Below are 27,663 nucleotides of genomic sequence, written 5' to 3' on the forward strand. Positions count from 1 at the left end.
TAGCTCTCACCACCCTAGTTACAACCCACTGCAACTGTGGACTACAGCCACGTTTGATGTTGGCAACCTGAACACACGCACCAACGTGGAGCAATAAAGCCCAGGGCAGTTGAAGTCAGGAGTGAACTTTCATTACAGTTGACAATTCACCCCAGCTCCTTCAGGTGCCAGGTTCAGTCTTGTGCTCAGAATGGCACAGCTGACAAATGCTGCTGCTCAGTTCTGCCAGAGCTCAGAGACAGGGCAGGTCTCAAATTCCCATTCAAGATCAGATTTTTTTCCCTCCAGGCTCTCATATATCCAAGGAGGAAAATTACATCAACTCCTTTCCAGAGTCATTCCAGTCTCTGTAAAACACACAAAAGCAAGATTACCATTTTTTTTTTGAAATCCAGACTTTTTTTTAAGAAGGCCCCATTAACACAGAATAGTGCAACGCGTTACAGGGGAGCGCTGTAGTTTGCATGACCCCTCAGACAAGTGACAAGGTGTAACAAAAGGTGGGCAATACATTCATGCATTAGTCCACAGTACAGCCAGAGCCTGACCCCCAACAATTCTGATAATTTCTCAGAATAAATACCAGCCTCCTTTCAAGAGAAAGGTGGGAACAAGGACTAAGAGACATTTGTGGTACTAGAGGACAAAGACCAGAAGCTCCTACGAACACAGCTGAGACAGTAGGGGGAACACCAGACACAGGTATAGCAGATCAACTTGCTGGTAAGGATCCAAGTCCAAAGGTAGCCTCCACAAAGTATTTTAGAGAAAAAAACCCTAAAACCTCAAAGCCATTTAGAGTAGAAGTACAGGACAAAATGGTAATTCGTTAGGGTTCCACATTAACATCTCTGCTCCCTCCCTTACTCATTTTTGCTGAAACAGGACAGCCACAGCTCTAGCCACTTCTGCAAGTGGCAACTGCAGAGCTGTACAGTAGCTTCTCATGCAACTTTTGGTTTTTTTCCACTTAGAAACCTGAGATTTGGCACACATACTCTAAGCCCTTGAGATTGTACTTTGCTGGCTTTGGAGAAAAAGCTAAACCAGCCACTGAGAAAAATCCTGAGCATACACTGGGGGAATAAGCCTTGCCAGGGGACTGAGGCCGTATTAGATGCCAGGGGACAGAGGAACATCAGCAGACAGGCTGATACAAAACAGCCCAGCTGGCTCCAGGGTAAAGCCCAGCCTGTTTGCATCAAAGTACCACTGCCTACATGTCACCAGTACAACAGTGATCCTCTGCCACCCTGTATGAAGACGACAGTAAAAGTGTTACAGCAGTAACATTTTAAGAATACAACTAAGAACTGCTTTTGTTCTCACATACGCACCAAGGAATGACAACAGCTTCCCTAACATGTTCTGACAGTTGTCTTCCATTCCTTGGAATTCCCTTCAAATACAGCACTGGCACAGGAGTTATTTCCTGCTTTATACTAAAGCCATAGTGATTTAACACTTAACATTGTTATGCAAGTTCAACACCATGCTATGCATCAAACAGTACGATTAATAAGCATAGTAAGATCTCCTCTCCCCCACAAACATATATCTTACTCTTTATTAAGTATCAAATTGTCTCCAACATAAATTACATCCAAATTATGTAAGTTTCAAGAAAGTCAGATATTTTATGTACAATATATTTGTCTTGAGTCAGATATACCTTTCTCATTTTAACCTATAACAAAAAGCAAACCTACATCAGTACCAAATAAAGCATTAAAAAGGTAACAAATATATAACTTTAGAAATGCTTTCAGAACGCTGAAGTTAATGACAAAGATTTTATAGTGCAGCAGTCTTGGGTTTTTAGCTGTTAGACCATTTCTCTGTTTTTGCGGATAGCACAGCAGAGAACCATACTGAATATCATGCCGAAAATCTGTAAAAAGAAAGCAAATTCATTAGAAGTCAGGGACAAAAGCACATTCCTCTATCAACATGGGGACAAATACAGCTGCACCTCCCAGCCCAGCCCTATTAACTTTATTCTGCAATTCATATCCCTGCACCTCCACTCCCAAATTTCAGTCCATTCTCATGAATCCCCTTCACACCCAATACTTCAACAGCTATAAACTCCTGCCATATCTTGCAAGAAATCTTTGATCATCCCAATATTATTTGCATCCATGTCATACTTTCCTCCATAGAAATCAAACAAGAGTGCAAAGTACTAGCACTGTTATTTCAGTTCTCCAGAAGAGTCTTCAATTGTTAGAAGCAAACAAAAGCAAGGATCACCAAGAGGTATTAGGATTACGAAGCGGGCTAGCAACACGACCAATACATCTTTGCCCTGTATGCGCACACCCTACTGATACAACTTCGCCCCTGCTAAAGCTACAAGGAGGCAGATCCTAATCCACAGAAGGAGCTGGGAGGTCCAAGACACCCCACCTCTACACCGCCTCAGGGCTCTGCAGCACACACCCTGATCCTGCCACAGCTTGCCACTAGTGGAACGGGCTCGTAGAGTGCGATGCCAGGTCCTGTTCGACATACTTCTGCTGTAAGCACCCTTCAGCTGTGTGGCTACCCCTGGAAACTCACCATTATTACAGCAATGCCAAGGCCAACTGCTCCAATCACATTCAGTTTTGAATTGAAGACATCATCGATGGCAGCAGGGCACGACTGAAAGAAACAAGACTCTTCATTAGTGTTTCATAGGTACAAAAGGTCTGTTTCTGCTCTCTTGTTTAAGCTCAGGTCTGCCAATTCATGCTACGCTTTGGACCAAGCCTGCTTGCACTAGAGATGAAGACTCATCTTCTGAAAGCTGCTCTGAACTGGCCTTTATTTTCACATCTTCAGAGACAGCCAGGAGTGTCCTAACAAAAAGCTGATGGAGAAGTTTAAATTACTCAAGTACTTACACCTCTTAACTGTGTCATGGCTATAGCAGGATTCCCCTCTCAACACCTACAGTTGGTCAGAACCAACAGCAGTTGCATCAGACTTTGCTTGTTACTAATGGCTGTCAGCATTTAGGCTGCTGTATTGCTCATCCCTTCTCAAAACGGATCTGAAGCCACTCTTTGCATTTCCAATTGCTACTGTATATTTGCAGACACCTTACAAACACACAGTACGTGGGAATGGCAGGATTTCTTGAGCTGCATGCATACGTGGGTAGATTCAGAGGTGCCAGTTTGAAGCATCCAAGACAATGCATTATCATTGTAATAAAAAAAAGGACAATCCTTTCCCCAGCAAAGATGCACAGTAGCCAAGAACAACACTGAACTTTTACAGATGTTTAAGTCTGCGAGAGCCTGATAGCTGGTCAAAGTCACATTCCAAATCCTGTCCTTCTTATTCCAGCAGCAGACTAGTGAACCGCTGAAAACATTTTTCTTTAGTTGTTCCTTATCTAGTAGGAAAGGCTGCATCAAGGATTAAAGGAATATACTGGCAAGAATTAATCAGTTACATCAGAGTATCAATACAGCACCACTGCTTAAAGGCACGCATTGGCCACACCATTACATCCCTTTAATCCTGTAGTCTATCTACTGCTTTTCTAGTTGGGACTAGGCCATAAACACATCAAAAGATGAAGTCAACAGATGAAGCTAAAACACACCAAGCAGAATAAAAACAAACAATAAAACCTGCACACTGTCTCAGCTACTCCCATATAGTCTAACTCAGACTGTATGGACAGGACTAAAGATACAGTCTAAATAGAGATTGAAATGTCTCATGTGGTCAGATATTTGAACACACAAGATCAGGTGTAGTGAAAGGAAGAGCACATGCAACAAGACCACCAAGTCATTAACTGAATTCCTGCATTGCAAGAACCTTATTTTCTATGGGAGGCTCATACAGGCTGTCTTGGAGTATGAAGCAAGAGCACAAGACAGTTGTAAAAAGAGGAAAAGGGGTAGTTAAGAATTATACAAGATGTCTCTCCTGTATCTGTGGCATATAGGTACCTTTGCAGCAGTATTTCAACAGGGGAATCCGAGACAGTTGACTTCAGTGCCATACTCGCCCAAACAGGCCACCAGCGCACTGCACCCCTCTCCTTTTCCTCACCAAAACCTCAGACCTGCTCCCACTCCATGCTCTACTTCTTCCTAACCAAGAGAGGAGGCAACAGCTCCTGTGCAGCACTAGGAAGGTGCTCCGGCAGTAGCTGCAGTGAGGAGAAGAGCTCTCTAGTGTATTTTTTGGGGGGACTTCTGGTCTTATGCTGTCCATCATGCCAGTGGTTCTAGTGACACACAGACTGCGTGTTTCCTGTGCAAGTTCAGATTTCCTGCTGACCCTGCTTGTTCTTTCCACTGTAACAGTACATTCGTTTTCCAAAACCAGACTGATTATAGCAATCTGTTGCTAAGCAAGCATGATGTAGCAATTTCCCATGGACTGGAAGGGTTTACTCAGACATGTTTCTCATTCTACTCATTGGGCAGAGCTGTTGATGAATTAAGTCATGCTTTACCATTACTGTAAGCGACTCAACCACGGGCTTCTTTGGACAGGTGTCCATGAACTGCTGCTCAAGAGCTCCTGTAATACCACAGCAGTCTAGCTACAAAAGAAAACAGGAAAAAGAGGAACAGGTTAAATACTTCATATTTTTGCTCTGTATTTGGTAAAAAGGAGAAATAGATTACATTAGGTTTTATTACAGACCTTGTGCAAATCTGCTTAGAAGCCCTGCCAATGTGACTGCTATAAATCTAATGCGAGAAAGTCTTTATTAAAGGACAAGATTCTGAAAGGAAGAGCTAGATCTCATTCAGTATACACACATGAACTTTGGTGACAGCTTACACTCCTTACAGACATGAGGATGAACTCATAGATGCGCAGGTATGGACACTATGGTGCCTCTAGATCAATACCACAGAGCTAGAGCTTCCCAGCTTGTTTGTTTAGGAAAACACAGTTCCACGCATTTCAAAGGTTCAGAGAAACAAAAAAGTATACTGAATTCACTGATACTGTACAAAAAAAATATTCTTTGCAGTTTGTTCTTAATACTCCTTTGGTTTCTTCTAGTTAGTGAGGTACTAGACATGGAGAACAGTGTTAACAAGCTGCATTATTACCTAGTTTCAATAGGACTGTGTACTTACAGCTAACTGAAATGCTTTCAGGGTCTCTCTGGACACTGCTTCAGATCGCTTTTGATATGTTTCCATGTAGAAGTCCTTTAACTCTTCAATAACCTACAGGATAGCAAAGAGTCCTGTATTATTATCCTACCTTAATAATTATGGAAAACGTGTTTCGAGTAAGTCAGTCATCAGAAATTCTGCAGCTTACAGAACCCATCTTTTTGACATGTAGAAACAGAGGGCGGACAGTATTTATCACCTGGACAGGTGAGCGTAACTGGTACACTCACCTTAAAAGCCACACCTAACGGATAAGATTGTTTCTCTTCCAAAGCTCTGAGTTTCTAGGAGGAGTGCCAGAGTCAAGTCTTTGCCCGCTGGTTACATACAAATATTCCCTATTAACTTCTGTACCCCAGAAGTTGCTATATTCCCCAGTTGTATCATACAGGTAGAAAAGCAACCCTGGTCACCAAGCATCTTATTTTGACACAAGACAGAACCTGGACTGCTTGTGAGGGGACAGTCCAAATCAGTCATGTTTTGGATACAGAAACATTCGGCCAGTAGCTGACCATGGGCAGGGACACCTCCTACTAGATCAGGTTGCTCAAAGCCATCCAACCTGACCTTGAACACCTCCAATGACAGAGCATCCACAACCTCTGGGCAACCTGCTCCAGCATCCCACTACCCCACCAACATTTCAGAGCAACCTACCTTTTCTTTATTTGCAAATCCCCAGATTGCAGCAGCAATTTCAAGGGCAAAAATCACAAAAAGGAAGAGGAAGAACTAGAAGAGACAGAGCACATCATTAAAACCACATCATCACAAAACACAATCACATATATACTGCAAGCTTGTCCAATCCCCAGCATCCAGCCTTGTGGGAACCATCACTCAGCCAGGTTCCAGTTGGAGGTCTGAACCACTGTTAAGGCCAGGAAAGAGGGCACACTGCACTGGGTCAGCAGTTCTTCCCAGGAGCGTCAGAAAGCCTAGCAGTGTTTTCCAAGCAGAAGTCTTCCTTTTTGATCACTGTTAATTAAAACCAATCATCTCTTAACTCAGACCTTGAAGTTGCCCAGGTCAGACACGTCACAATAGCTGACACCAATTCTTTTCTCCGATTTGTCTCTCTTATTGCTTTAGGAGTCATTACTTAATACCTAGTTGCCACCAACTCCCAGAGAGCTAATAGTCACTTCTTTGTTGTGTATTCCATAATATAAATAAAAAAGTGTCATCTCTATGTTTAATTGACTTCCAGGTCCAGAACACCACACCATTTAAAGGCACTTTTAAAGAGATGCTCAGAGTTAACAGCAAAGGGCTAGAGGCATCATTTCACAACATGTGTATGAAATGTACTTCCATGACACAGAAGGAGAATTGTTCTTTCACCAGCTACAGTAGTAGTCTTTTATTAACTAAGTCTTCTGGTTATTTGGATGAGTAGTTCCACAAGTGTACAGATGTGCATGAACCCAGTAAGCTCTACTGGTCCCTCCAGTCTGAAAACAATGAGGTTGCTCTCCAATAATTGGCTTGCAAAGCAGTTTTCAACTAGACTAGCTCATCCTGTTCTTATGAACAGTAGAGGCTTGTTGTTTCGAGGATCAACTAACAGTTCTGGTCTCAAACATGAAAGATTGCACAGCTTTGACAGCTCAGGACAAACTGTTTATTAAACAGCACCACTCTTATCTACATTTAGTTCTGTGCTCACACATACTCCTAAGCTTGATACTCAAATGTCTGAATAAGTCACTAACTCCTGAAGTCCTCTTATATTCAAATACAACATGGACATTTTGATTTAGGGCCAGAAGTGTGAGCTATTTATTTAGTGTTTTGGCACTGCATGGGTAACCATAAATTTAAATGTTGGAGTTAGAACAATCAGTATCTACTGCCCTTTAACTGAACAGCGATGTTTTCCTTCCTTTCTCATTGTGCTGCTAATAATTTAAACACCACTCTGAACACTTACCAGGCCAAGCATACATTGAGATTCCTGCAATGCGCCACAGCATCCCAAGAAACCAACCAGCATCATAAGTGCACCAGCTCCAATAAGGATGTAAACTCCTAGGGAGGAGAAAGACATGTACACAGGCTAGTTGACCTCAGCAGCAAGGTATAAAAATCAGTTGCTCCACAAACAGCATTTGTAGCTTTTGCCAAGATTTATTGTTTCTTTACTGTTCCAAGCAAGAAGGTGGCTGTGCTTAATTTTCAAAGCAAACACAACTTCAAAACTTGTAGTGAAATGCATTGATAAATAAAAAATTCAACTTGTTAACAATTAATGTGCACCACTACTGCAGTTTCACAAGTTTTAGAAAATGGGCAAGATAAAGCCATCTAAGACAAACTGCAAGACATACTTTAAAACTGGCTCAGAGCCAGAGGTGTCAACTTATCTTCAGATGAAGTGTGCTGCAGTTAGAGACAGCTGGAACTAGTGATGTATCAACATCCAAGAGTTCTTGAGGCATGCTACCTCTAGGAGATTGGTTATTAAAAGGCATTATAATCACTGCCATAAGGCTTTAAATGCTTTCCTACCCTGCTTTTCCATCAGGAAACACCAAATTGTTCTACCAGTCATGGTAATACAAGTCTATACTTCAGCTGTCTTAACTTGACAGCCCTTCTAACTAAGAAATTTGGCATTTTCTGCTTCTGTGAAAGCAGGTACTTCAACAACAGCATCAAGTGGCTCAGCCTGTAGACCATTCTGCCCAGAAATTAGGTAGCAAGTGTGTTGGGAGCATAAAGGGCAAATGCTTCTGAGCTAAAAGACTCCATTTATGCCCCATCCTCCCCCAAGCTTGGGAACTGCCAGCTTAAGCATTACAGCTGCTAGCTGGTGAGCACAGCAAGGGGTAACAAGCAAAGCAACTCCCATAGGATGGCAGGAAAGTATTACTGGGGTGATGAAACACAAAGAATCAGCACAAAGCACATAAAATTAGTATGACATTTCTATCGCTATGGAATGCTGGCCTTCCAAAACCCAGTCGATACTATTTAAAGAAAGCCACACCCAAGCATTTGCAAATGAGATTTTCTAGATACAAACCAGTCATATTAGCTGCCAGAATAAACATCTACTTGATTAAGCATATGCAGATGACTAAGCCTGACATTACTTATCAGCATGAAATTCTGGCACCGATTTTACCCCAGCTTTAACTTTCCATTTCGCAGGAGTCCCCCCGAACCTCTCATCTCAGTAGCATAGGAAGCTTTTGAAGTAACTTGCTTTGTTACTCTGTGCCAATCGACAGAATCTTTCCATTTCCTATTGGAAGCTGCAGTCAGTAACTACTCCCAGAAAATATGTTAGCAGTAATTCCTACTAAACTTTTTTAGAACTCAGTTTAACCTACAGAAATTTCAAGTAGGCTACACTGGCTGCATCCTGCCAGTAGCTGAAATATCACATCATAAAACTTTTATGTTTCAGGAGGTGAAAGAGTTGTTTCAGACTACCCAACGTAAGACTTGTTAAATATTCAACTCAAAGGCTAAGTTTAGATTTCTGTTCCTTTTCCAGAGTCCAGTTAAAAGCATCTGGAAATCTTACTGGCAGCTGCAAGAACCCAGTTTGCTACCATGCCAGCATTATCAAGGGAGAAATACAAGGCCTCTCACAGATAAGCTGTCTGCACACCTGTGGCCTCTTCACGAAGTTGCACAAAGCATTTCAACACTCCCAACTAAGCCTCTAACAGGCTTAACTCATCATTCTTAACAGTACTCCTTGTAGGCACAGACTACCTTGGTACTATAAGGCTGCAGCATGAGGTGTACCTCCCTTACAGAGTCTTTACTGACCCTTCAGACACCAGTTTGGGTCAGTAAAGACTCTAAGTGTCTCTGTGACAGGTTGAGCAGCTCACCACAGGAGCCAATTTTCTCGGCAAGAGAAAGGCCAACAAGTAATGCCACGTGGGACACTGCAAATCCAGATGCTACAGGGATGCAAAATACATATGCACAAGGATCATCCAAATCAGACAGACATATGTTAGAAAGGTACATATTTGAATTTGCTTTCTTCTGCATTAAGAGGTCTTCAACTCAGCTACTTGGTTTCAAAAAAGGTTTGAGTGCATCCATGTGACAACCACCAAAGAAGCTGGTGTTCCTCTGCCCAACCCTGAAGTGACTGTAGAGATCAAAATCTTACAGTTGGGATAAAATCCTATCCAGTTACAGACTCCTACAACATCAGAATAACAAACTGAAAACCTGCATGTCTATCCCCTAATTCATTATCTTGCAAGACAATACATCAAAGAATAACTTCCACCTGGCCTAAGACTACCTTGATCTAGGTTGCTCATTTAAGCCACTGTATTTGTGCATCCTTTCCATTAGTTCAGTGTAGGTTTGCATACACAGGGCTGCAAGAGTTAGACAATAGTACATATGCTCTGAGTGATGAGAGAACAGAGTTATGGTTTTGGGTAGCTTAGGTTGGTTACTTTGGAATAAAAAAACACATTAGTGTAATCTGCAACTACCTAGTTTAGAGCAAAACTTTAAGGACCCACACTGAGAAGGATCATGAAGAAGCACCCTCCACGTCTACCAGGAGCCCCTGGGGGGTTACAAAACTGTTACCAGCAGCACACAAAGAGCAACTGCAGGGCTTAAGCTGGGGGGGGGTAAGATAGTGATATACAGCACGAAGAACCAAGAAACCTCTAGCATAAGGCTGCTGCTGCTTTCTGCACGAGAGCTCAGAGATTGCCCCACGCACCAGCCAAGGGGAACTGCTCTCTGCCCCATCAGGGCTGTTTAGGATTGTTTTGTCTTTAGCCTTTGAGAAAGATGAAGGTTTCTAAGCATTCTGGAAATCGGGGTGCAAAAGTAAGATCTATCACCCAAAGCCATCTCCCAGCTTACCAGTGTAAAATGTTGTGTTGTTGGATTCCAGTTCAAAGATGTTTTTGGTCTGCGAATCAAATCGAAGCCATAGTCCAATTGCAAGAACTGCTGTCCCTGCAAGCTGTAAGAACAAATAAGGCTTGTTAAATAATGTCAGTTAATGCATTCACCCCTGCATTAGTAACAACATCAGAAGTAAACAGGATACAGCTCAAAGAGCTTGTGACAAAGAACCAGCGTAAGAGGATGGGGATACCAAACCCAAGAACAAACTTGGGTCCTGATGTGAGGCACCTCACTGACAGATGTGTTTACATATTAAAACTACAATGCCACACAAGAACAATGCCATTTTTCTTCACTGAAAATACCCAAGGTTTACCGAAGTGCTAAATGTCAGTATTTCCAGTGACCCCTCCCCACTCACTGTTTTATTCTGGGTGACTGCAGTGACACCACATGGCTTAGTGATCTTAAATCTTCACACTGAAGGACACGTGTACCACAAGAAAGTGCCTTTAAGGCCAGCTAAACATTTCAGCATTTTAAACAGACTGCCAGGAGTTCAGTACTACAGTAAAGAGTTTAGAAAGAGTATTCTTTCTGGCAAAACAGGATAAAACCAATCCAATAAGCTACTGCACTGACAGGAAGAGGAAAATGCAGGCTGTTGAAATAGCAACATCACTGTGTGTTGATCTGGAACACCACAATCAAATTTTAGATGATATTTAGTTTTATTTTATTACCATTCTCTGACTGTGCCTCCAGGTTCCTCTTAACATTGGTGCCTGTGCTTGTTGCGAATTGCATGTTTCATCCAGAAGCTAATTTATACATCTGGCAGAAGGCATTGGAGAAACAGCAAGAAAGAGGGAACTGCACTCTGGTAAGGCAAACACTAGCTGTTTGCTGTGAACGGACAGAGCCCACCCACTTTTAAAGGGGAATAAAACTTTTTTTGCATGTAAGTTGACCCCAAAGACAAACTAGAAAGCTGGAGAGTGTGCTTCTCAGTTCTTCCTTCTCTCCTTTGAAGACCATTTAACCACCAAAAAAGATCTACAAAAGTGAGGTGAGGACAGAAATAACACACACTGCAGCAGACATTAAAAATTTAAACTTCAGAGTGAGCAATAAGCTTAAAGTCCATGCTTCACCTAACCAAAGCCCTGCATGAAGAGAAAAATCCCAAAGCCTTATTTCTGATAAGAAGTTCCTTCTAGAAGAAGGGAATGACATTCTTGATTCACCTCCAAGAAACTGAAGTGTTTATGTCAATTTTCAGTGGGAATTTGGAAGGCATTCCCACAGAGAGCATCCGTGGGTACACTCCTTCCAGACAGAGCCCAACTCCTCAGCCTCACGCTCTCCCCATGGGGAGCCGGAGAGCCCTTTCTCCCAGCTATAGGAGTGTTTACATGCAAAGGCAGGTGCAGTTTTGCTGCCCATGGCTGTCTCCTGTGACCTCTTTGGCTTGCTCTTCCCAGGAAAGTTGGGCGAGCTTTGAAGGTTCACACAAGACTAGGAGGATGGAGTCAAGTAAGGGTTTAAGGGCAGGTACACCCCTGGTAGCTTCTCAGCAGGAAGCATTCCAACTGAAGTGTGAAAGGGCTCAGGTATCAGTGGAAAAAACCAAAAAGCAAGAGGCCAGCTGCTCCAGGAAAACCGGCATTTCTTGTATGGCAGGCACCTGACTCCCAAGCCTGCCTCAATGAGGAGCTGCAGGGTTTTAGCCAGGAAAAGAGATGAAGCGATACACAATGCAAAGAGCCAAACCCAAATGCAGGCTTCCAGACCTACGCAAAAGGCACTTTGTTGGTGTCATGGGCGCACAGGCTTACTCACAAAGTGCAGGGAGAAAGCCTGCGCATACCTGCCACCTTCCTTGTTAGGGCTATGCTGGCAAAATAATTTTAAGTTATGCAGAACAACCTTGGTAGCACACTGCATGCCACGAGAGTATCATGTCAATGCGCTGTGCCGCAGCACCGCAGGGGAAGGGAGAGGTGCAGCAGGTGGGCTGGCAGAGAAGGGTCGCTGCTCTGCCCCCACTCACAGCTAGAGCATCACTCACAGACTTCACAATCTCATCTCACTTCAGTACCTCCGTTCAAAAACCAGACAGGCTTGGCGATGGAAAAGACTGTTTCTAGCCTCCAGTTAGGTCACTCGGTATTTAATACTACTCTGATGCTCGCTTTCCTGGGTCAAACAGTCTTCAGCTTTTATAGGCATCCAGATCTGTAGCATTAGGAGAAGAAACCTACAGCCTCCGCTTGTTTTGCTAGGAACTCCTGAATTGCAAAGCCAGAAGCCAGAGCACACCCAGCTGCCTGCACCTACCCATGTTTGTTGTTTGACAAGGCCCAGCGCTTGCGAGCTCTGGGGCAAATGGAACAGGGGCTGTAAAACCAAACCCCAGAGCTGATCCCCCAAACAGACCTGTAAGGCCAGAGTACCCAAAGTGTGAGGAAACTAAGCCATACTACAACTGTGTAGGTAATCTTACAAGCCCAAGCACAGCAGAAGGCTCAGTTAATGATCTCTTCAGAAACTGACTGGTTAACATCAGGGAGAGCTGACATACTTAACATGGCTCCTCTCAAAACACAAACTTTGGGTAGCGGTGGGGAAGGGTTAAGTGGTATGTTTTCTCCTTGGGAAACAGTCATCTTGTGAACAAATATGATCATAAGGAAGCAAAAAACTTATGGGATCACAGAACAGTAATAATACTTTATGCCAGTGAACTGCTCCACAACACTAAAAAAAGGAAGGATTAAATAAAGTGATAATTCTCTCCATGGTGGACTAGAAAAAACACACAGGTCATTCTTGCAAGAAAAAGTGACTTTTTGTCTCAGTTTAAGGAAAGCAGACTTGTGTTCTCAGTTTGTGTTCTTCCTACCCACAGTGAACTAAAAAAAGTCAGTTTTAAAGCAGAAAGCAAGAAAGTCATTTGAAGCTTAAAGTCTTCATCAAAACAAGAAGAGACAAGGGCACCACCACCAGCCTTGGTGGGAGAGGCAAGCACAGCCCCATGGGCACCCACAGCACTTGGCAGCGTCTCAGACCAACCTGGCAATCGCCAGAGGCTGCTGCAGGGCCGGCTCTGCTCATGCACACTATGCCAGTGGGTTTGGACAACTGTGTTTGTTGTTTTGGTAGCTGTGTTTTTCCTCCCTGGCAAAGGGGTGCAAGGCAGCCCCCCCCACCTAGGCTGCATGGAAGCAGCTCCCCCGATGAGCTGGTTGTTGGGTTTTTAATCCATGTCTTTTCCCAACCCAACAGACCTGTTTTGTCATAGGAGTTGAGTAATACAGGATATTTCCAAGCTCTATCCTGTGCTGAAAAAGAAATTTAACAGAATAAGAAAAAAAAGCATCTGTTTTCCTGAAGTTACTCACTTTGTGTGCAAAAACTTACATGTTTCATGAGCATACAAAACTAAGAGCAGCAGTTCTGTAAGTACTATGTTTCTGTAGTAACAAGTATAGGAAAGGGAACTCAGAAAGTTGGGGTTTTTTTTAAGCAATCTGACCAAAATGTGAAGTTAAAGGGGTACTACTCACTCACTGTACTGGAAAAGTTTGTGGCAGCCACTCTCCAGTAACAGCATGTCCTGGCACAAGTATGCTACTGACATCCTAACAAGGCTTCCTTGTGTTTCCCCTAGCCACTAAGCATCTTACAACTCCCAGCTCATTTCTGTTAGACTTATCTCCATTCTACAGTGCAACAGACATATGCTTAAAGATAAAAATACCTCATCATTCCTCTCTAGTCCTGTGGAGGTTCCTTAAGTGGTTTTCTGATTTTTTTTGCATCACATGCAAATATACCCCCATTGCTTCAAAGGCTTTATTCCCACATGCATCTTTCGGCCTGTTGCAGCAAACAAAACCAGCTTTTTTGGTCTGCCTTCCTTCACAGCCCTGCACCTTCTCTAGTGAGCCTCTGTGCAGGACTTCCCTCTGGCCCACCCAGCCCTACATGCTGACAAGTGCCTTCTACAGTCAGCCCTTTCCATTTCCCTGGTTTCCCCCTTGCAAACCACATGGTCTCGCCACTAGGCATATTAAGCATGTACCCATATTAAGCACGTACCACAGTATTTATCTTTGACACCCTGCTTTCTTTTACCATGCCACGACCCATCTCCATGGAGGCAGAAGCCAGACCGCTTTGCCTTCCTCCCTCCACCATAGTTAGCTAACTTCAGCATGAACTTGGAGCACCAAGTGCTGAGGCATGCTATCAAGCAATTTCCACTCCATTCCGCCCCCCCCCCAACCTCCTTTTAACATCTAGAGGTTTCACAGACATGGTCTCCTAGCAGAAAGCTTGCACAGGGAATCATTTGATTTAATGATACTGGTGTAATACACATTAAAAGCTTGAGCTTTTCAAACTAGAAACTCCCATTTTTTGTTAGCGTATCCCACGATATGGCAGTGTGTGACACTTCAGCTAGAAATCTGACTTTGAGCTTCCTCTGCATGAGACAGACAGCTAACTCTTCCCTCATTGTGCAAGACAGCACATTAACAAAGCCAGGACAAAACACATAATGTTGTGAAACACCCAGGCAAAGAAACTGGGAACACCAGGAGCAGTAATGAACTGTTTCTGTCCTGTTACTTGCTGGTACTCTATAAATAAAACCCCATAAAGTACATAGAGATGAGGCTCAACATCACTCTAAATCCTTAATTACAGCATTAAGTGTTATCCACACAAGCACAGGTTTTCAAACTTCTGGGAAAAAAGCTTTCTTAACAGATGTGCAATGAGTGCCAGCAGTTATATAAGAAACTACAGCTATTTCCAAACTCCTCTGGAAAAAAAAAGTAGATTGGAAAGGAAGTATTTTCTTTCTGCTTAGGTTAGTTTCAAGAATGTTGTGGACTAAGTTAATGTCACAGAATTTATTGCAATAAAATGGTGCTCTAGTACAGGAGGAACAGCATTACAGAATTCCTGAATCATTGCCAAGATCAGTGCCCATTTCATACAAGTTCCTATTCAGAAGCCAGTCTACTATATTTGCAATTTAAATCGCAAATAGGAGGTAGGACTGCTAAAACTAAGTACAAGTAGCTTCACATCAGACTTTTCAAGGCAACGCCCTCCAACTCCATTCTTGACTTCACAGCACTTGATAGAGGTAAAATAGATTGAACTGAGCCTAAACAGCATTTTGATTCATTTGCTGCAGTCAGCGACCAGATCAGTTGATTACAGAAAGCAAAAGCAACTTATTTATGTTCCTTTTGTATGTGTGCATATTTCCCTGACCATCCTGCAAGTCCTCTTTTCCATTTCAGCCAGGAAGACCCTCTCCAGAAGTCTGAGCACTGAACTGCTACCAGCTGCCCCTGGTGCAGCACAAGCAGATGACATTATGGTTCTGAATGGAGTCACAGGTACCTTCAAGTTACAGAAAGAAGAGCCCTCCAGGCCTGATCGTGCTAACGGCACTTCAGCAGGCACTCCCATGGACTGGTTAGTTTATATAACATAAAACGCTCTAAAAAGCCAGGAGACTGTTGCCTTGTAGAGGAACAAGAAAATTGCTCAAAGACTCAATGTGAACTCTGACTGTATTGCCTATAATAAGTTATAAGTGTTAGTAAATGTCTTTGTATTCCACAAAACATACAAGGGAAAACCCCAGCATTTAAGTTTAAAGATGCAAAAAAGCCCTTGCTTTTCTTCGGTAGCAGAAAGCCAGTGGGAGAACAGGCAGGCACATGCTCTATGTGCGGCCATGCCAGGCACTTGCACAACGCGCACTGAGCTGCTTGGAGGAGCCCACAGTTCTTAGGGAAAGATTCTGTCACCAGGGCCAACAAGCCTAAGCAAACCCCAGGAGTCAAGGGAGCTAAGCTACAGGTAGTCACTCATTACACAACTCAAGCATGTGCTCGCACTAAGGTTGTTCAAAACCAGCTTTGGTAAGACCAATCCATATCCACATAATGTGATGTTTCCACTGACTTCTTGCCAAGCTCAAGCCAGCCTGGTGGAAAAAATATATTAGCTCTGTATCAACCTCAACACTTCCATCCCCCACCCCAAATCAAACCCCAAACTTCCAAAGACCTGGTACAGCTTTCATTACAGACCAGACCCAAAGATGACCGGGCCAGCACCAGTGATGCTGAGACACAAGAGCTGTGTGCAAATCCAGGTGGGAGTACACCAGCCCAACAGCTGCAAGGAGCCTGGTGTCTGCAGCAATACTTGAACCAAAGGGAAAACACAGCCACCCCCCATTCCCATACCTCTGAGAGGCGATTGCATCACCTTACAGATCAATTCAAACACAACAGCAAAAAGCATTCTGTACAAATCCAGTGGTTACCAGACTTCAGAGTGTCCCCACACCCCTACCTTCCCTTCAGGCCACAAGCTCATTTTAACCAAAGGTCTGGAATCCCAAAAGTTTCAGAGAACATCATGCTAGCAACATATATGCCTGGCCTTACCAACTGGAGAAAAGCCATCAGACCAGTTATCACCTAGCACAGCATCCTACAAGGGGGCTTCTCAGGAAGGGTCATCAGAACAGGGCAGACACTTGCATTTCCCAGGATTAGCCTCCCAGTTTACATGTTGAGCAAGGACACAGACAGCACATTCTGAGAAGGAAAAATTAACTGAAGGCTGCTGAACATGATGTTAACCGGGTACCCCACAAACCACATACTCCACAACACCTGCTGGGGAGAAAGCACTACCACCATCCCCACAGCCATACCATCTTCTTCTGAAACTTATTTTCAGGCTTAACACCCCTCAGTCCTTGCTCACTGACTCTTTCAATACAGCCAGGTCCTACCTACTACCAGGTCAGTTGTGATCCTACAGACCTCTAACACATTTGCTTTGTCTATTTCCAGGCTGAAGAATCCTCATTCACTCACAGTACCCAACAGCTGAAACCCCCTCCTCTTCCTCTCCCAAACCTTACCAAGCTCCACTATGTTCTCCTTGAGGTAGGCAGAAGAGCAGAGCAGCCCACAGCACCGCAGGACACCAGCACACCATGGATTTATGGAGTGGTACCATCTTTCTTCTCTAGGTCCTTCACTTTTGAAGCTGGTTCTCCTTTGTTGTTGCGGAGGACCCTCTTGGTGCTTTTGTGAAGCCATCATAGACCCTTTTATCCCAAGACTTCATTGCTCTGTGGCAGCAGTTGCCTCTGAATCAGCTAGTTCGTGACTCCCTGCTCCTGCCACCCACACACATTGACACCTGCCTTTCGCAAGCATCACACTGTCACATAGCCTGCTATGTCAGCATGCACTCATCTTCATCACTGAGTACTGGATGCTACTCAAGCACTGAACTGTTACTTCAAATCCTTCTCCAGATTACATGGGACTGTATCAACCACCACGCAGCTCGCTCCTGCATGCCAGCTCTGCTTGTTCTCTCCACTGCAAGACAGCTCCACTTCATCTCAGCCCTGCCTCTGCTCAGCAAGCAATTTCACCCCTGCCAGGACCTTACTCCAGGGCTGCTTAGCTTCCCCAAGAGCTCTGAGACTTCCAGGAGACACCGGACAACTGAACTAAGACCAGCCAGCCCTTGCTCCCTCCCAGATGCAGGCTTTCAAAGACTTCAATTTAACAGCTTCATGAAGCCCAGCTTCCCCTTGCAGTAACTATTCTCTCTTCTCCAATGTCACATCTCCTCCGTGTGTACACAAACTTTTTGTTTTTAAAGATTCTTCCCAGAGGCACTTCATTTGTCACTCTGCATAACCCAGAGTAACAAAAAAACCAGCCTCAAATTCACCACATTCCAGCCCCCTGGCACAGAGGTGGGTGGTTGAGCAGGAGGTTTTACCCAATCACAATGCATTTATAGTTCCAAAGTAACTACTACATGACCCTGGAAAGTTGTTAATTAGCATTTGCTGTTGTTGTTTCACAACCTTTTCACACAGGAGTCAATTCAAACATGTGAGGGATTCGGAGTCAAAGACAGGTTACAGCACAAAATGCCCCCAAGCACTCCCGGTAAGAGAAAGTCTTGTAGAACATCACTCAACATGCTTTTACACCTGGACCGACTGACAACTCTAAGGACCTCCTGGGAAGCTCCCTGGTCCTAGTGAGTCTCAAGAGGGATAGGTTAGTTGGGTTTCCTTTTGCAAGTTACTCCTAAAGCTTTCTTTTGGCTAGCCTTATTGTTTTCTTTTATTTGACCTGCCAGTGCTTATAAACATTATCTCCTTCCTTTGGACACAGCTTCAACTTTGCTGGTTTCCCTACTTTTAATAGCCTCCTATATCAAGTAAGCTTTTTCTGCTTCCTCTTGCCCTCACTTGTCTGATGAAGGCAAACACATGCGACCTAACACATACCTGCAGGTTTGCTGCAGACCATTTGAATTCCTCACCTGTCCTTTTGCAGCAACTTATTTTAAGACAGGGGTACTGTGTGAATACGATCACAGCTTCACAGGACATTTTAGCTCCTCCTGCTCCAGGAGGTTCATTAAATCTAACTACATCACTGTCACAATTCCCAGGCAGCACTTGAGCAATAGGACCCCACACCCATGGACAACTCAGAATCAAGCAAAGGCTTGTTCCTCCTCTTGGGGATGGGGAGGGTGTCCCAAGGCCACAAGGCCTGTCACTGATTGTGATATTAATTTTAGGATCAGAATTGCACTCGGGCACAACACTTGCTCATTTCCATTACTTAAGACTTCTTACATCTGCAATGAGATAGGAAATGCTAAAGTCTTCTTTCTCATTAGGGTTGTTCCTGCCCCAAGACTTTTTTTTTTTACACTTTTCATTAAGGCCTAACAGTCTGTGCCCCAAGTACTGCTACTTCACTCCCCCATAGAGGACATGAGGTTCACCAACACCATACCTGGAACTCCAACAGTTTTGTTAAGGGCACAGATACATGCAGTGAGCCCTGAAAGCCAAGGGCTATTCCAGCTGGTCTACAAACACCGACCTCTGGCTAACCCAAGCCACTCTTATTCACTGCCTCTTGGTGCTTCTAGCCACTTATTGGGATACTCTGAGAAGCAGCATTCGTATCCCTTCAATTATTTTTTTCTCACTCCTTCTCTCCCTTTTCCCACATCCTAGCTGGACCCAAGAAGGCCACCTGAAGAGCTGCGTCCTCATGGCTCCTCTGGGCAGCAACTCTGCCAGCCTACACAGGGTACAGCCCCCTCCCCTCCACCCTGTTAACCAGTCAAGCCTGTGTCCATGCTTACCGGGCACCAGAATGTGCAAGTAAAGCTTTGGAGCCTTGTTACCGTAACACCCCCAAGCTAAACAAAAATACACTCCCTATTCTCAGCCCTGGGCCCCAGACAGCAAACCTGCGATGCTCACACAAAGAGCACCTTTGAGGCAATTCCTTTGCCCCAACAAGCATTCTTGTGCTATAGAACAGTTTGTAGAAAGTCTGTAGCTTTCAAAAAATAAAAGAATGCCCCACAAAGCAAACCACGACTGTTTCCTCCTGTTTCAACAGGCGGCTTAGCACCTCACTGTCCCAGAGGCTTCAGCTTGTGCATTGCTTGACTTTCTTCCTACCAGCTATAACCCTCCGATTAGGACCCCGCTGCTCACCCTCCCGGTGAGCCTCCGGCAGCAATACAGGATTTCCTGTGCCCGCGTAAGGTTCCTCTGCACAACCTCCCTCAACTGCAGCCCAGACCCGTTTTCTTACTTTGCTGCAACCCACTTTTGAGTAGAGAGATCACAAGTACTTTATCCGTTAGCATTGCGTCTTCCAGCCATCCCACGTGCAATACTGTAACTTACTCCAGAAGTGGTTTCTTTCCACAAGCTCTGACTTAATTTCTCCACGTCAGAGGGTGAAAAAGGAGTCACACACGCATTTCTCCACTGTTGTCGCCAGCCAAGAGAAAAAACTTTTCTTTTTTTAACCTCACACTTCACACCTACACATTAGGCATGTATTCCCTGGGTATTTTTCCATAAGGTAGAGGATGCTGAATTCAGGTGTCCCTGGACCGCGTACTCCAGAAAAGGCTGCTATAACCCCTCGGTTCAGCCCTGCTTCCCGGTGAAGCAGGGGCAGCAGTGCCAGAGGCGGCACTGGGAACACGGTTTCCCCTTGCAGCAGCGCTGTGCTCCCGCGGACCCTGCCGCCCTAGCGTTTGCCTTCAGCAGACGCTGCCCAGGCAGCGGGAGGCGCAGCCTCAGCCGGGACCCCCGCCGGGGTGGGCTCACACGCGCGATGGTCGCGGCCACCTGGCTGGCGAGGAAGGGGCTCGCCACCCCGCCGCAGCTACCCGCCAAGGGCACAACCCGCACGGGGCACCGGCAGGACGCTGCCCCCGCACACGCGGCGGGCGGGACACGGCGCTGCCGGCGCTCCCGGGGGCAGCGGACGCAGGCCATAGAGCGGCGGCCGAGGGGCTGCTGGCTCCGCCGTGCCCCGCCGAGTGCGGGGCGCTCAGCGCGTTCACCGCCGCAGCAGGTAACCGCGCGCCGCCCCCGTCCGCCCGCCGGCTCCGCGCCCCGCGGGGGAACAGGCGCCGGCCCGGGGCCGCCCCCGCCCCGGTACCGCCGCCCCCCCGGGGGAGCCCCCGCAGCCTGAGGGAAGGGGGGGGCGCCGGGCCGGGTGCTCACCCCCCTCCTCCCGGGCGGCGCGGGGGCGGCAAAAAGTAAGGGGGGGAAAAATAAATAAAAAGAAGCAAAAGCAAACAACAACGCTGCAAAGCGACCTGCGCTCGCGGAACTTTGCCCCCTCCCGCGGGCTCCCCCCGGGCAGGCGGCGAGCGAGGGGCACAGCCCCGCGGCGGGGTCCCTCACCCAGAAAATGAAGTTGAAGCCAAAGAGCAGGTACTTGATGCACTTGGTGCCTCCCTTCATGGCGGCGGAACGCTGGCGGCAGGGGCGGCGGCGCTGAACGCACCTCGGCTGGGCGCCCGTCCTTAAATGCGGCTCCCCCCGCCTCCCGCGGGCTCCCCCCGCCCCGCCCCGCCCCGCCCCCGGGCCGCGCCCCGCCCCGCCCCGCCCGCCCAATGGCCGGGCCCCACCGCCCGCACCTGCCGCCGCCCCGGCCCGCCCCGTCGCCGAGCCCCGCGCGGGGGTCCTGTCCCCACGGCCCCGCGGGGAGCGGGCGGCGGCGGCGCGCGGGGGCGAGGGGGGGCCGCGTCCTGTGCCCGGCTGCCGCCGTCCCGGGGCCGGTCCCGGGGCTGCAGCCGCTGGGTGCGCGCCGCCCGCTCGGGCACGGGTTTAGTTTGACGTGAATGCGTCGGTCTGGCTTTAAAGGGGTGGGTTTTCCGTACGAGACCAGCTCGCAGCATCGTTTAACTGCGTCAGTCCCTCAGATACCCCCGGGCAGAGTTATGAGCGTGTAAGAGTTTTTAGAAAAACGGGTGGGGTGGGTCTCAGCCCGCCGGCTGGTGCGTGTGGCTGGCTGCCAGCGCACCCCTGGGGCACCTCCAGTGCAGAATTGTCCTTTGATTTGGGTGGGAAGTTCAGAAACAACAGGGCTTGCACCTTAATTTTGTCTTCGATACAGTGTGAGTAGCAATTCAGCGGTTGCCAAGAGTCAAAAAACCACCCCAGGCAGAACAGAAAGCACAGAAAAGACTCACTGAAACGCAAATAAAAACACGTTGGGAGTTCTTGTTGCCAAAATAAATGATAAGATAGAGCACATTCCAGAGCGAATACAGCGGAGGAGATGCTGAGCTGGGCTGCTGCTTCCCAGAGCGCGTGGCAAAACATCAATGCATCTCCCCTAGAAAGCAAGGCTGGAAAATGAAGAGCGGGGAAAAGCGCAAAGGCGAGTGTGAGAGCACAAGTGTTGCCAAACCGAGAGGCTGCTGCTGCCGTCCCACAGGCAGCCATGGAAAAGGAGGCTTTGGGAAGGGCGGCTGGCCGCTGCCGTGCTGTCTGCGAGCCATGTCTGGCTGGAGCCGAGCATCCAAGTGGCCCGAGGTTCCGAGGGTCCAAAAGCAGAAGAGTGGGGAGCTGCAGCACATTACATGAGGCCATCAGAAGTTTTTGTGCTGCTTGTAGTTTGGGGTCTCTAAACGGGCAGCCGGTAGATGAGCTTGGCCTCAGAGAAGAGGGCACACAGCCCTTCACTCGAAGCAAGCCCTGCCTCAAGCGTTTGGGTTTGTTATATATGTCAGGGAAGGGAACCGGAAGGATGGAGGCTGGCCGCAACCATATACATCCAGCAAGGCTGGCAGCGGTACGTACATGTGACTGAACTCTTGTGGTAACTGCAAACTGACAACGTCCCGTGTCTCCCTCCTGAGCTGGGACTGATTTTCTGCATGGCTTTTAGGATGTTTTTTTCAGTAACTTTGTCATTAAGAATTTATGTCTGTTAGTTAATATCGGCAATATGGCTTTCCTTAACTTTCTAAAGATAAGGATAAAAGAAAAACTTTGGATACCCCCCCTCCCACCCTTGTATTATTAAGCTTTTCATGCGTACGCTGTGTTAGAGCAACTGCCATTAAAACTCATGGGCGGTAGCCTTTTGATCAGAGTCAAGAAACGGACCTGTTGGATCAAAACCTCCTCTGAGTTTGTACTTTAAACTCTCCTCATTCATCCAACAAATTATTTTGTGAAGTGAAAGCCATTTGGGCATTTTTAGCGTTCTCAAGAATATGGAATGAAAATAGTCAGAAATTTTGTTTATGTGGGGTCTTTTTTTCACTCCATATGAAGGAGAGAACATTTGTGTTCCAGTCTTTGAGAGTCTGATGATCTGGGCAATGCATCTCTCTGACCAGACCTGAACTTCTCTGACCATTGGAACGAGATAGTAATCAACTGATTTTCTGCATAATAGAAATCACTAATGGAAATTCATGACCTTTGTAGAAGTACTTCAGAATGATTTATTATTTTAAAACCTTGTATTTACATGGGATAATAGGCCAAAATATTTTGCATGAAATATTTATTATCTGCACTTAAAATTGCACTGGATGGTTAAAGCATTATATTGTCCTGCTGTAACAGAGAAGAGCAAACTTGGGATATTGCTGGTAAGAAGAAATCCAAGTTTTTGATCATCTAGACACAAGACTGACTTAGTCTTCATATACAGATAGGCTGGATTATTTTCTCCTGTTTTAATGTGAAACTAAATGTTTCGTTTGGGCTGATAGTGAATTGTTTGCTTCTCACCAGGAAGGGGTTTTCCATCAGCCTGCGTATCCAAAGGACCTGTATCCTTTGATTAATAATAGAGCAAGGCGAAGGAGGGCGGGTGTTTCTCTCCTAACTGTTACAGCCCGATGGGAACCACTGGCAGGTACCGCAGAAGTACGGAGGTTCACAGCCTCCTTGGCCCATTTGCCCCATATCTCTACCTTTATGAATATGCAGAAGGACTAACGTCAGCTAGCTTGGTGCCTTTAGCCTTCTTTGCACAAACAATTTCAGGTCTTTTAAAATATTTCTTTCAGCTCCATTAAACAGCCAGGCATAAACTATTTGAACGGCAGAGAGATAAAGTACAAAGCTTTTCCCAGGGACGGATAGGGATTAACAGAGTTTCTTAAGAAGAAGATTAGAGGGGAAAAATAATAACAATTCTCTTCTTTATAGAGAAGTAACAGCTCTGACTGTACAAGCCAGTCACAAAAGTAAAAAACCCAACCAAACAAACAAAAAAACCCACCCAAAAGGTTGTCTGGCTTGCTTTTTAGCTTCAGTGATTGTTTTTTTTTGCTGTGTAAGTGGCGACTCTGGTGGGGCTGGATCCGTCCGTCTGGTGAGGCAGGGGGCTGTATGACCACATTGTTTCTCTGCTGGCAGGGAGCTGAGAGTTTAGGATGACCCAGGTGACACCGGTGCAGGGTCTGTGGCTTCTTATTTCCTCTTACCTCTCAAAATCCATCCCCAAGTGCATCCGTGAAACTTCAGGTTAAGTGCCTTACTTCTTCTAGCCTAACCTTTTTAAGCACATTTTACAAGTACTTACTTTGGTTCTTTTAAATGCAGCAATAATTGGGAATGGCGTGACGTACAGGAGGGAGCCATGATGGCTAAGTGATTCCTGCTGGCTTTTGCATCTGGGGCTGCGAGGGAGAGGCTGGTCTTGGAGCTGGAGAGTCCAGATTTTCATTCCATTGCGAAGAATGACTCATAGGATCAGTCACACTGATAACACTGTGTCAAAGGCACTGGCCTTTTTCCAGTGCTGGAGGGAAAGTGTTTGGTGTTTGGTATCCATAACAGATAAATATTGGAAGACCTCCTGCTGTGAGTAAATCTGTGCATCCTGGAAGTTTGTCTGCTTCCTGCGGTGAGAGAAGCTTTGAAGGATCTGCAAAGCCCTGTAGGATTTAACTAGTAACTAGGTTTTCCTCTGTAACTGGAAGTGTAGCTGGAAGTAAAGCCCTGAAGCCACACCTCTTAATTTTCTATGTTTTTAATTCACTTTTTTAAACTGAGATTTGAAGATGAGGAGAGATGTAGGCACATCCTTGCAAATATTTGGCATAAGAGCTTTGTGTACAATACATTACGACTGATAATGTCAGTAGAGCAACTGGAAAATCTCAATGTGAACTTAGGAACCCTTACAAAATTGCTTCATAATTGGTTATAGTTTTCAGACTCTGAGATAAAATGCATGGGATAAAATGCAAAAATATCTTGTTCTTAGTTGTTTAAATTTAAACTTCTAGTCAAAATATAAGAATCAGTTCCAAATAATTCCCACCCTCTTTTACTACTACCAATGGTGAAAGTAGGTCATTTCAAGAAGGAAGGATGTGGAAAATGTCATAGTTTTACTTTGGGAAAAGAAAACGCACCTGCTTTTTTAATTGTCATGGAATACAAAAAAGAGTCTTGATGTCCCTGAAGTTTTCACAGAAACAGTTTGACACCACTGAATATGTAGCCTTTAGTTTAATTTCAAGTCAAATTACTGTGTAAGACCGTCACGCTGCGGACAGCAGGACTTGTGTCTGGCTTTCAATATACGAGCAGTCTCGTGTCTGTAGGGTGGGAGCCCAGAGCTTTAATAAACACCGGGCTGTTGGCGGTGACAAATGCTGTGGCTATGAAGGGCTGCAAAATGCCGCTTTGGAAATCATGACTGTAACACAAATGCAGCTCCGAGTGCAATTCATCTAACTACTATTTTGATGTCTATATGTGTCAGACCTCTTGGTATAGGTGAGGCTATCCTCTTGGTATAGGTGAGGTTATTTTAAGACCAGAGGACAGAAGTGGGGCCATGGGCTGCAGCTGCTGTTGAGGTGCATGCAGTTAGATGAGTTCTTCAGCACAGGGACCCGTGATGTGCCACATCTCCCTTGCTCTGTAATACAGCACTGTAGTGTGTGTGGTGACCTAGGGAAAACCTTGACATCCTGTCGTGTAGGGCTTTGTGGAACAAACTGGGGAAAAAATCCTAGCTTTTCAAGTGTATGAGTGAGAAACACAGGTAGCATCAGAAAAGAGTGAAATGGCTCGAGGTCTGTGGCTCGTAGCCAAGAAAACAAAGGCCATGGTGCGTTTTCTCTTTATTCTGATGGGCAGATGCCAATGTCCACCAAAGGTGATTGACTCTAAATCGTACCCCTTGACTGGAAGTCTGACAAGGTGCCATTTAGAATAAAATAAATTGTTGCTCTAAACAGAAAAGTGTCCCCTGGTGTAAGTGGCTGACATAAACTGGTGATACCCACTCTTGCATTTTTATTCTGTACTTCACACTGAGCTCTCCCTGGTTTTCATCTGTATGTCCAGTGGAAGAAATAAGTCATATACATGCAGCTTATAAAACATCTGGGATTTCTTCCAAGTGCTGCTGCCCTGGGGCTACTCTGCTGGAGTGATGAGGAACTACCTGCATACGTTTAATAGTAGTTTAGTTAAAATGTGAACGCTGCTCTATGTGTCAGGTACTAGTGTGTGTCTCAGACAGACTATTAGCAGAATGGAACAGAAAGTGGTTTATTCAGTACTGTGCAGCAGCCCCCATGTCATGGCTAATCAGACTAGTGCTTGACCAAGAGCTAACAGTTGCCTGTATTTAATAGTCTTTCTGGAGGCTTCACACACACCCCCCCAAACACCCCCACACCCCCCTTCAAAATAAAGTGATGAGGACAGAATGTAATAGTTCAGTTGGAGGGGACAACGATCATCTAGTCCAACTGCCTGACCACTTGACCACTTCAGCGCTGACCAAAAGTTAAAGCATGGTATTAAGGGCATTGTCCAGATGCCTCTTAAACATGAATACTAGCTACGGTCCCAATTCTGAAAATATTTCTGGTCTTTATTCTGTCCCGTGACAGGCTCCATAATCTTTTATGGGTCTCTTTGTGGTAGTCAACATGTTCACTGCATCTGCTTGGCTTGAGCTGCATATGTTGGCTGCATCTATTTGTTTGACCAAGTTGAGAGGAGAAAGTTCAGGGCATGAGGAACTGGGAGGCAGCGGCAGTGCCACGGAGAAGGTGTTTGGTTCACATTTGGCCATGTAGGGCTCCCAACACTGTTGTTGGGTCGGCCAGTCCCCATGCTCCCTATGCTTCTTCCTTTCTTGCCATTCTTCCTTTCTGCCCCTTTCCTAGGTGTTGGCATGGTGCATCCTGTGATGCAAATCCGCCTGGGTTTCCCCCACATCTGCTCCATGGCAGGGCTGCAGGGATCATCTGCTGGGGCAGACAGAGGTGGATTTCCAGATGTTTTCCCCAAATTCCCCTGGCAGTCCCAGTGTCACGCATGACCCAACCCATGGATCCACACAGCACAGGTTAGGGAGATACTTGGGCTTTTCTTCTCTGTGCTGCTAGGTGGCCGACCGGGAAATTATCAGGACATTATTTTTAATCTGAGATTCATTGTTACATTAAGAATTTCACAATTAAAATTTATTTTGCAAAGCAGTCTGAACACTCTGGCAGAATCTCAATTAACCATGTTTATAAATCCTTTTGTATGTATAAATATTCTTCACACCCAACTAGAGTTACGTGGCTGAGCTTTAAAATGCTGTGTTTTAAACTTTCATTCAGTTTAAGAAAGCAGGAAAAGTCATGTTTTAACAATGGAGAAAGTGGGAATGTTTTTCCTTGATTTTTCAGTTATGCAGAAGTGTTCCAAGAGATTCTTCCCACTGTCTTTTCAGAAAGGAAATAAGCTTTCTTTATGCAAGTGCCAAGAAGAAAAAAAAAGTATCCAAACCAACAACAAAAACATCAGAAACGAAAATAATAAAAAATGTCAGAAGATGCCCTTCAATTTTTGCAGTAGAGATTTATTATTGCAAACTGTTGTAGCACACAAAAAGGCTCCGTAAGCTCTGTTCTCACTGAAAATTACCATGATTTAACTTTGTCGTGGCTATTCCAGATCAGCTGCTGCAAAGTAACCGCATACTTAAGCACTCTGTTTGAAAGGGAGAGGGTTTTATTTCTGGGACACTACACAGCACTTGAAGGTGAAGTTAAATTTTCTTTTTTAATTCTGAAGTAGCACACATCTGAGGGAGCTGATCTAAACAGATATTCCAGTGCAGGTTTTATTAGTGATGGACTAAATAAGGCTGACTGTTTTCCAGTAAAGATCTCAACTTTAATTTGCAGACACTTGATTTTAGGCTTGGAAATCACTCTTTGATAATTAAAGCAATTATGTATAGCTTTG

At 45.4% G+C, this 27,663-nt stretch overlaps 1 protein-coding gene across 1 annotated transcript; it reads right to left on the reverse strand.

The window, feature by feature from the left end:
• Nucleotides 1–1,535: 1,535 nt before the first annotated feature.
• CD9 (CD9 molecule) lies at nt 1,536–20,954 on the reverse strand. The gene is made up of 8 exons (XM_037389108.1): nt 20,827–20,954; nt 10,014–10,116; nt 7,084–7,181; nt 5,808–5,882; nt 5,106–5,198; nt 4,466–4,555; nt 2,563–2,646; nt 1,536–1,891 (listed from the first exon to the last, which is right to left on the reverse strand). Exons 1-8 carry the CDS (start codon nt 20,884–20,886, stop codon nt 1,826–1,828), a joined length of 669 nt encoding a protein of 222 aa, XP_037245005.1. The 5' UTR covers nt 20,887–20,954; the 3' UTR covers nt 1,536–1,825.
• Between the last annotated feature and the right edge of the window lie 6,709 nt (nt 20,955–27,663).

The sequence above is a fragment of the Falco rusticolus genome, chromosome 5 (genome assembly GCF_015220075.1).
Source record: "Falco rusticolus isolate bFalRus1 chromosome 5, bFalRus1.pri, whole genome shotgun sequence".
NCBI lineage: Eukaryota > Metazoa > Chordata > Aves > Falconiformes > Falconidae > Falco > Falco rusticolus.

Coding starts and splice junctions, on each gene's coding strand:
- CD9 (XM_037389108.1), bottom strand. CDS start 20,886: ATGAAGGGAGGCACCAAGTGCATCAAGTACCTGCTCTTTGGCTTCAAC. Junction 5,883..7,083: donor CTCAATGTATGCTTGGCCTG/GTAAGTGTTCAG, acceptor TGTCTCTTCTAG/TTCTTCCTCTTCCTTTTTGT. Junction 5,199..5,807: donor GATTTGCAAATAAAGAAAAG/GTAGGTTGCTCT, acceptor GCTATCCTGTAG/GTTATTGAAGAGTTAAAGGA.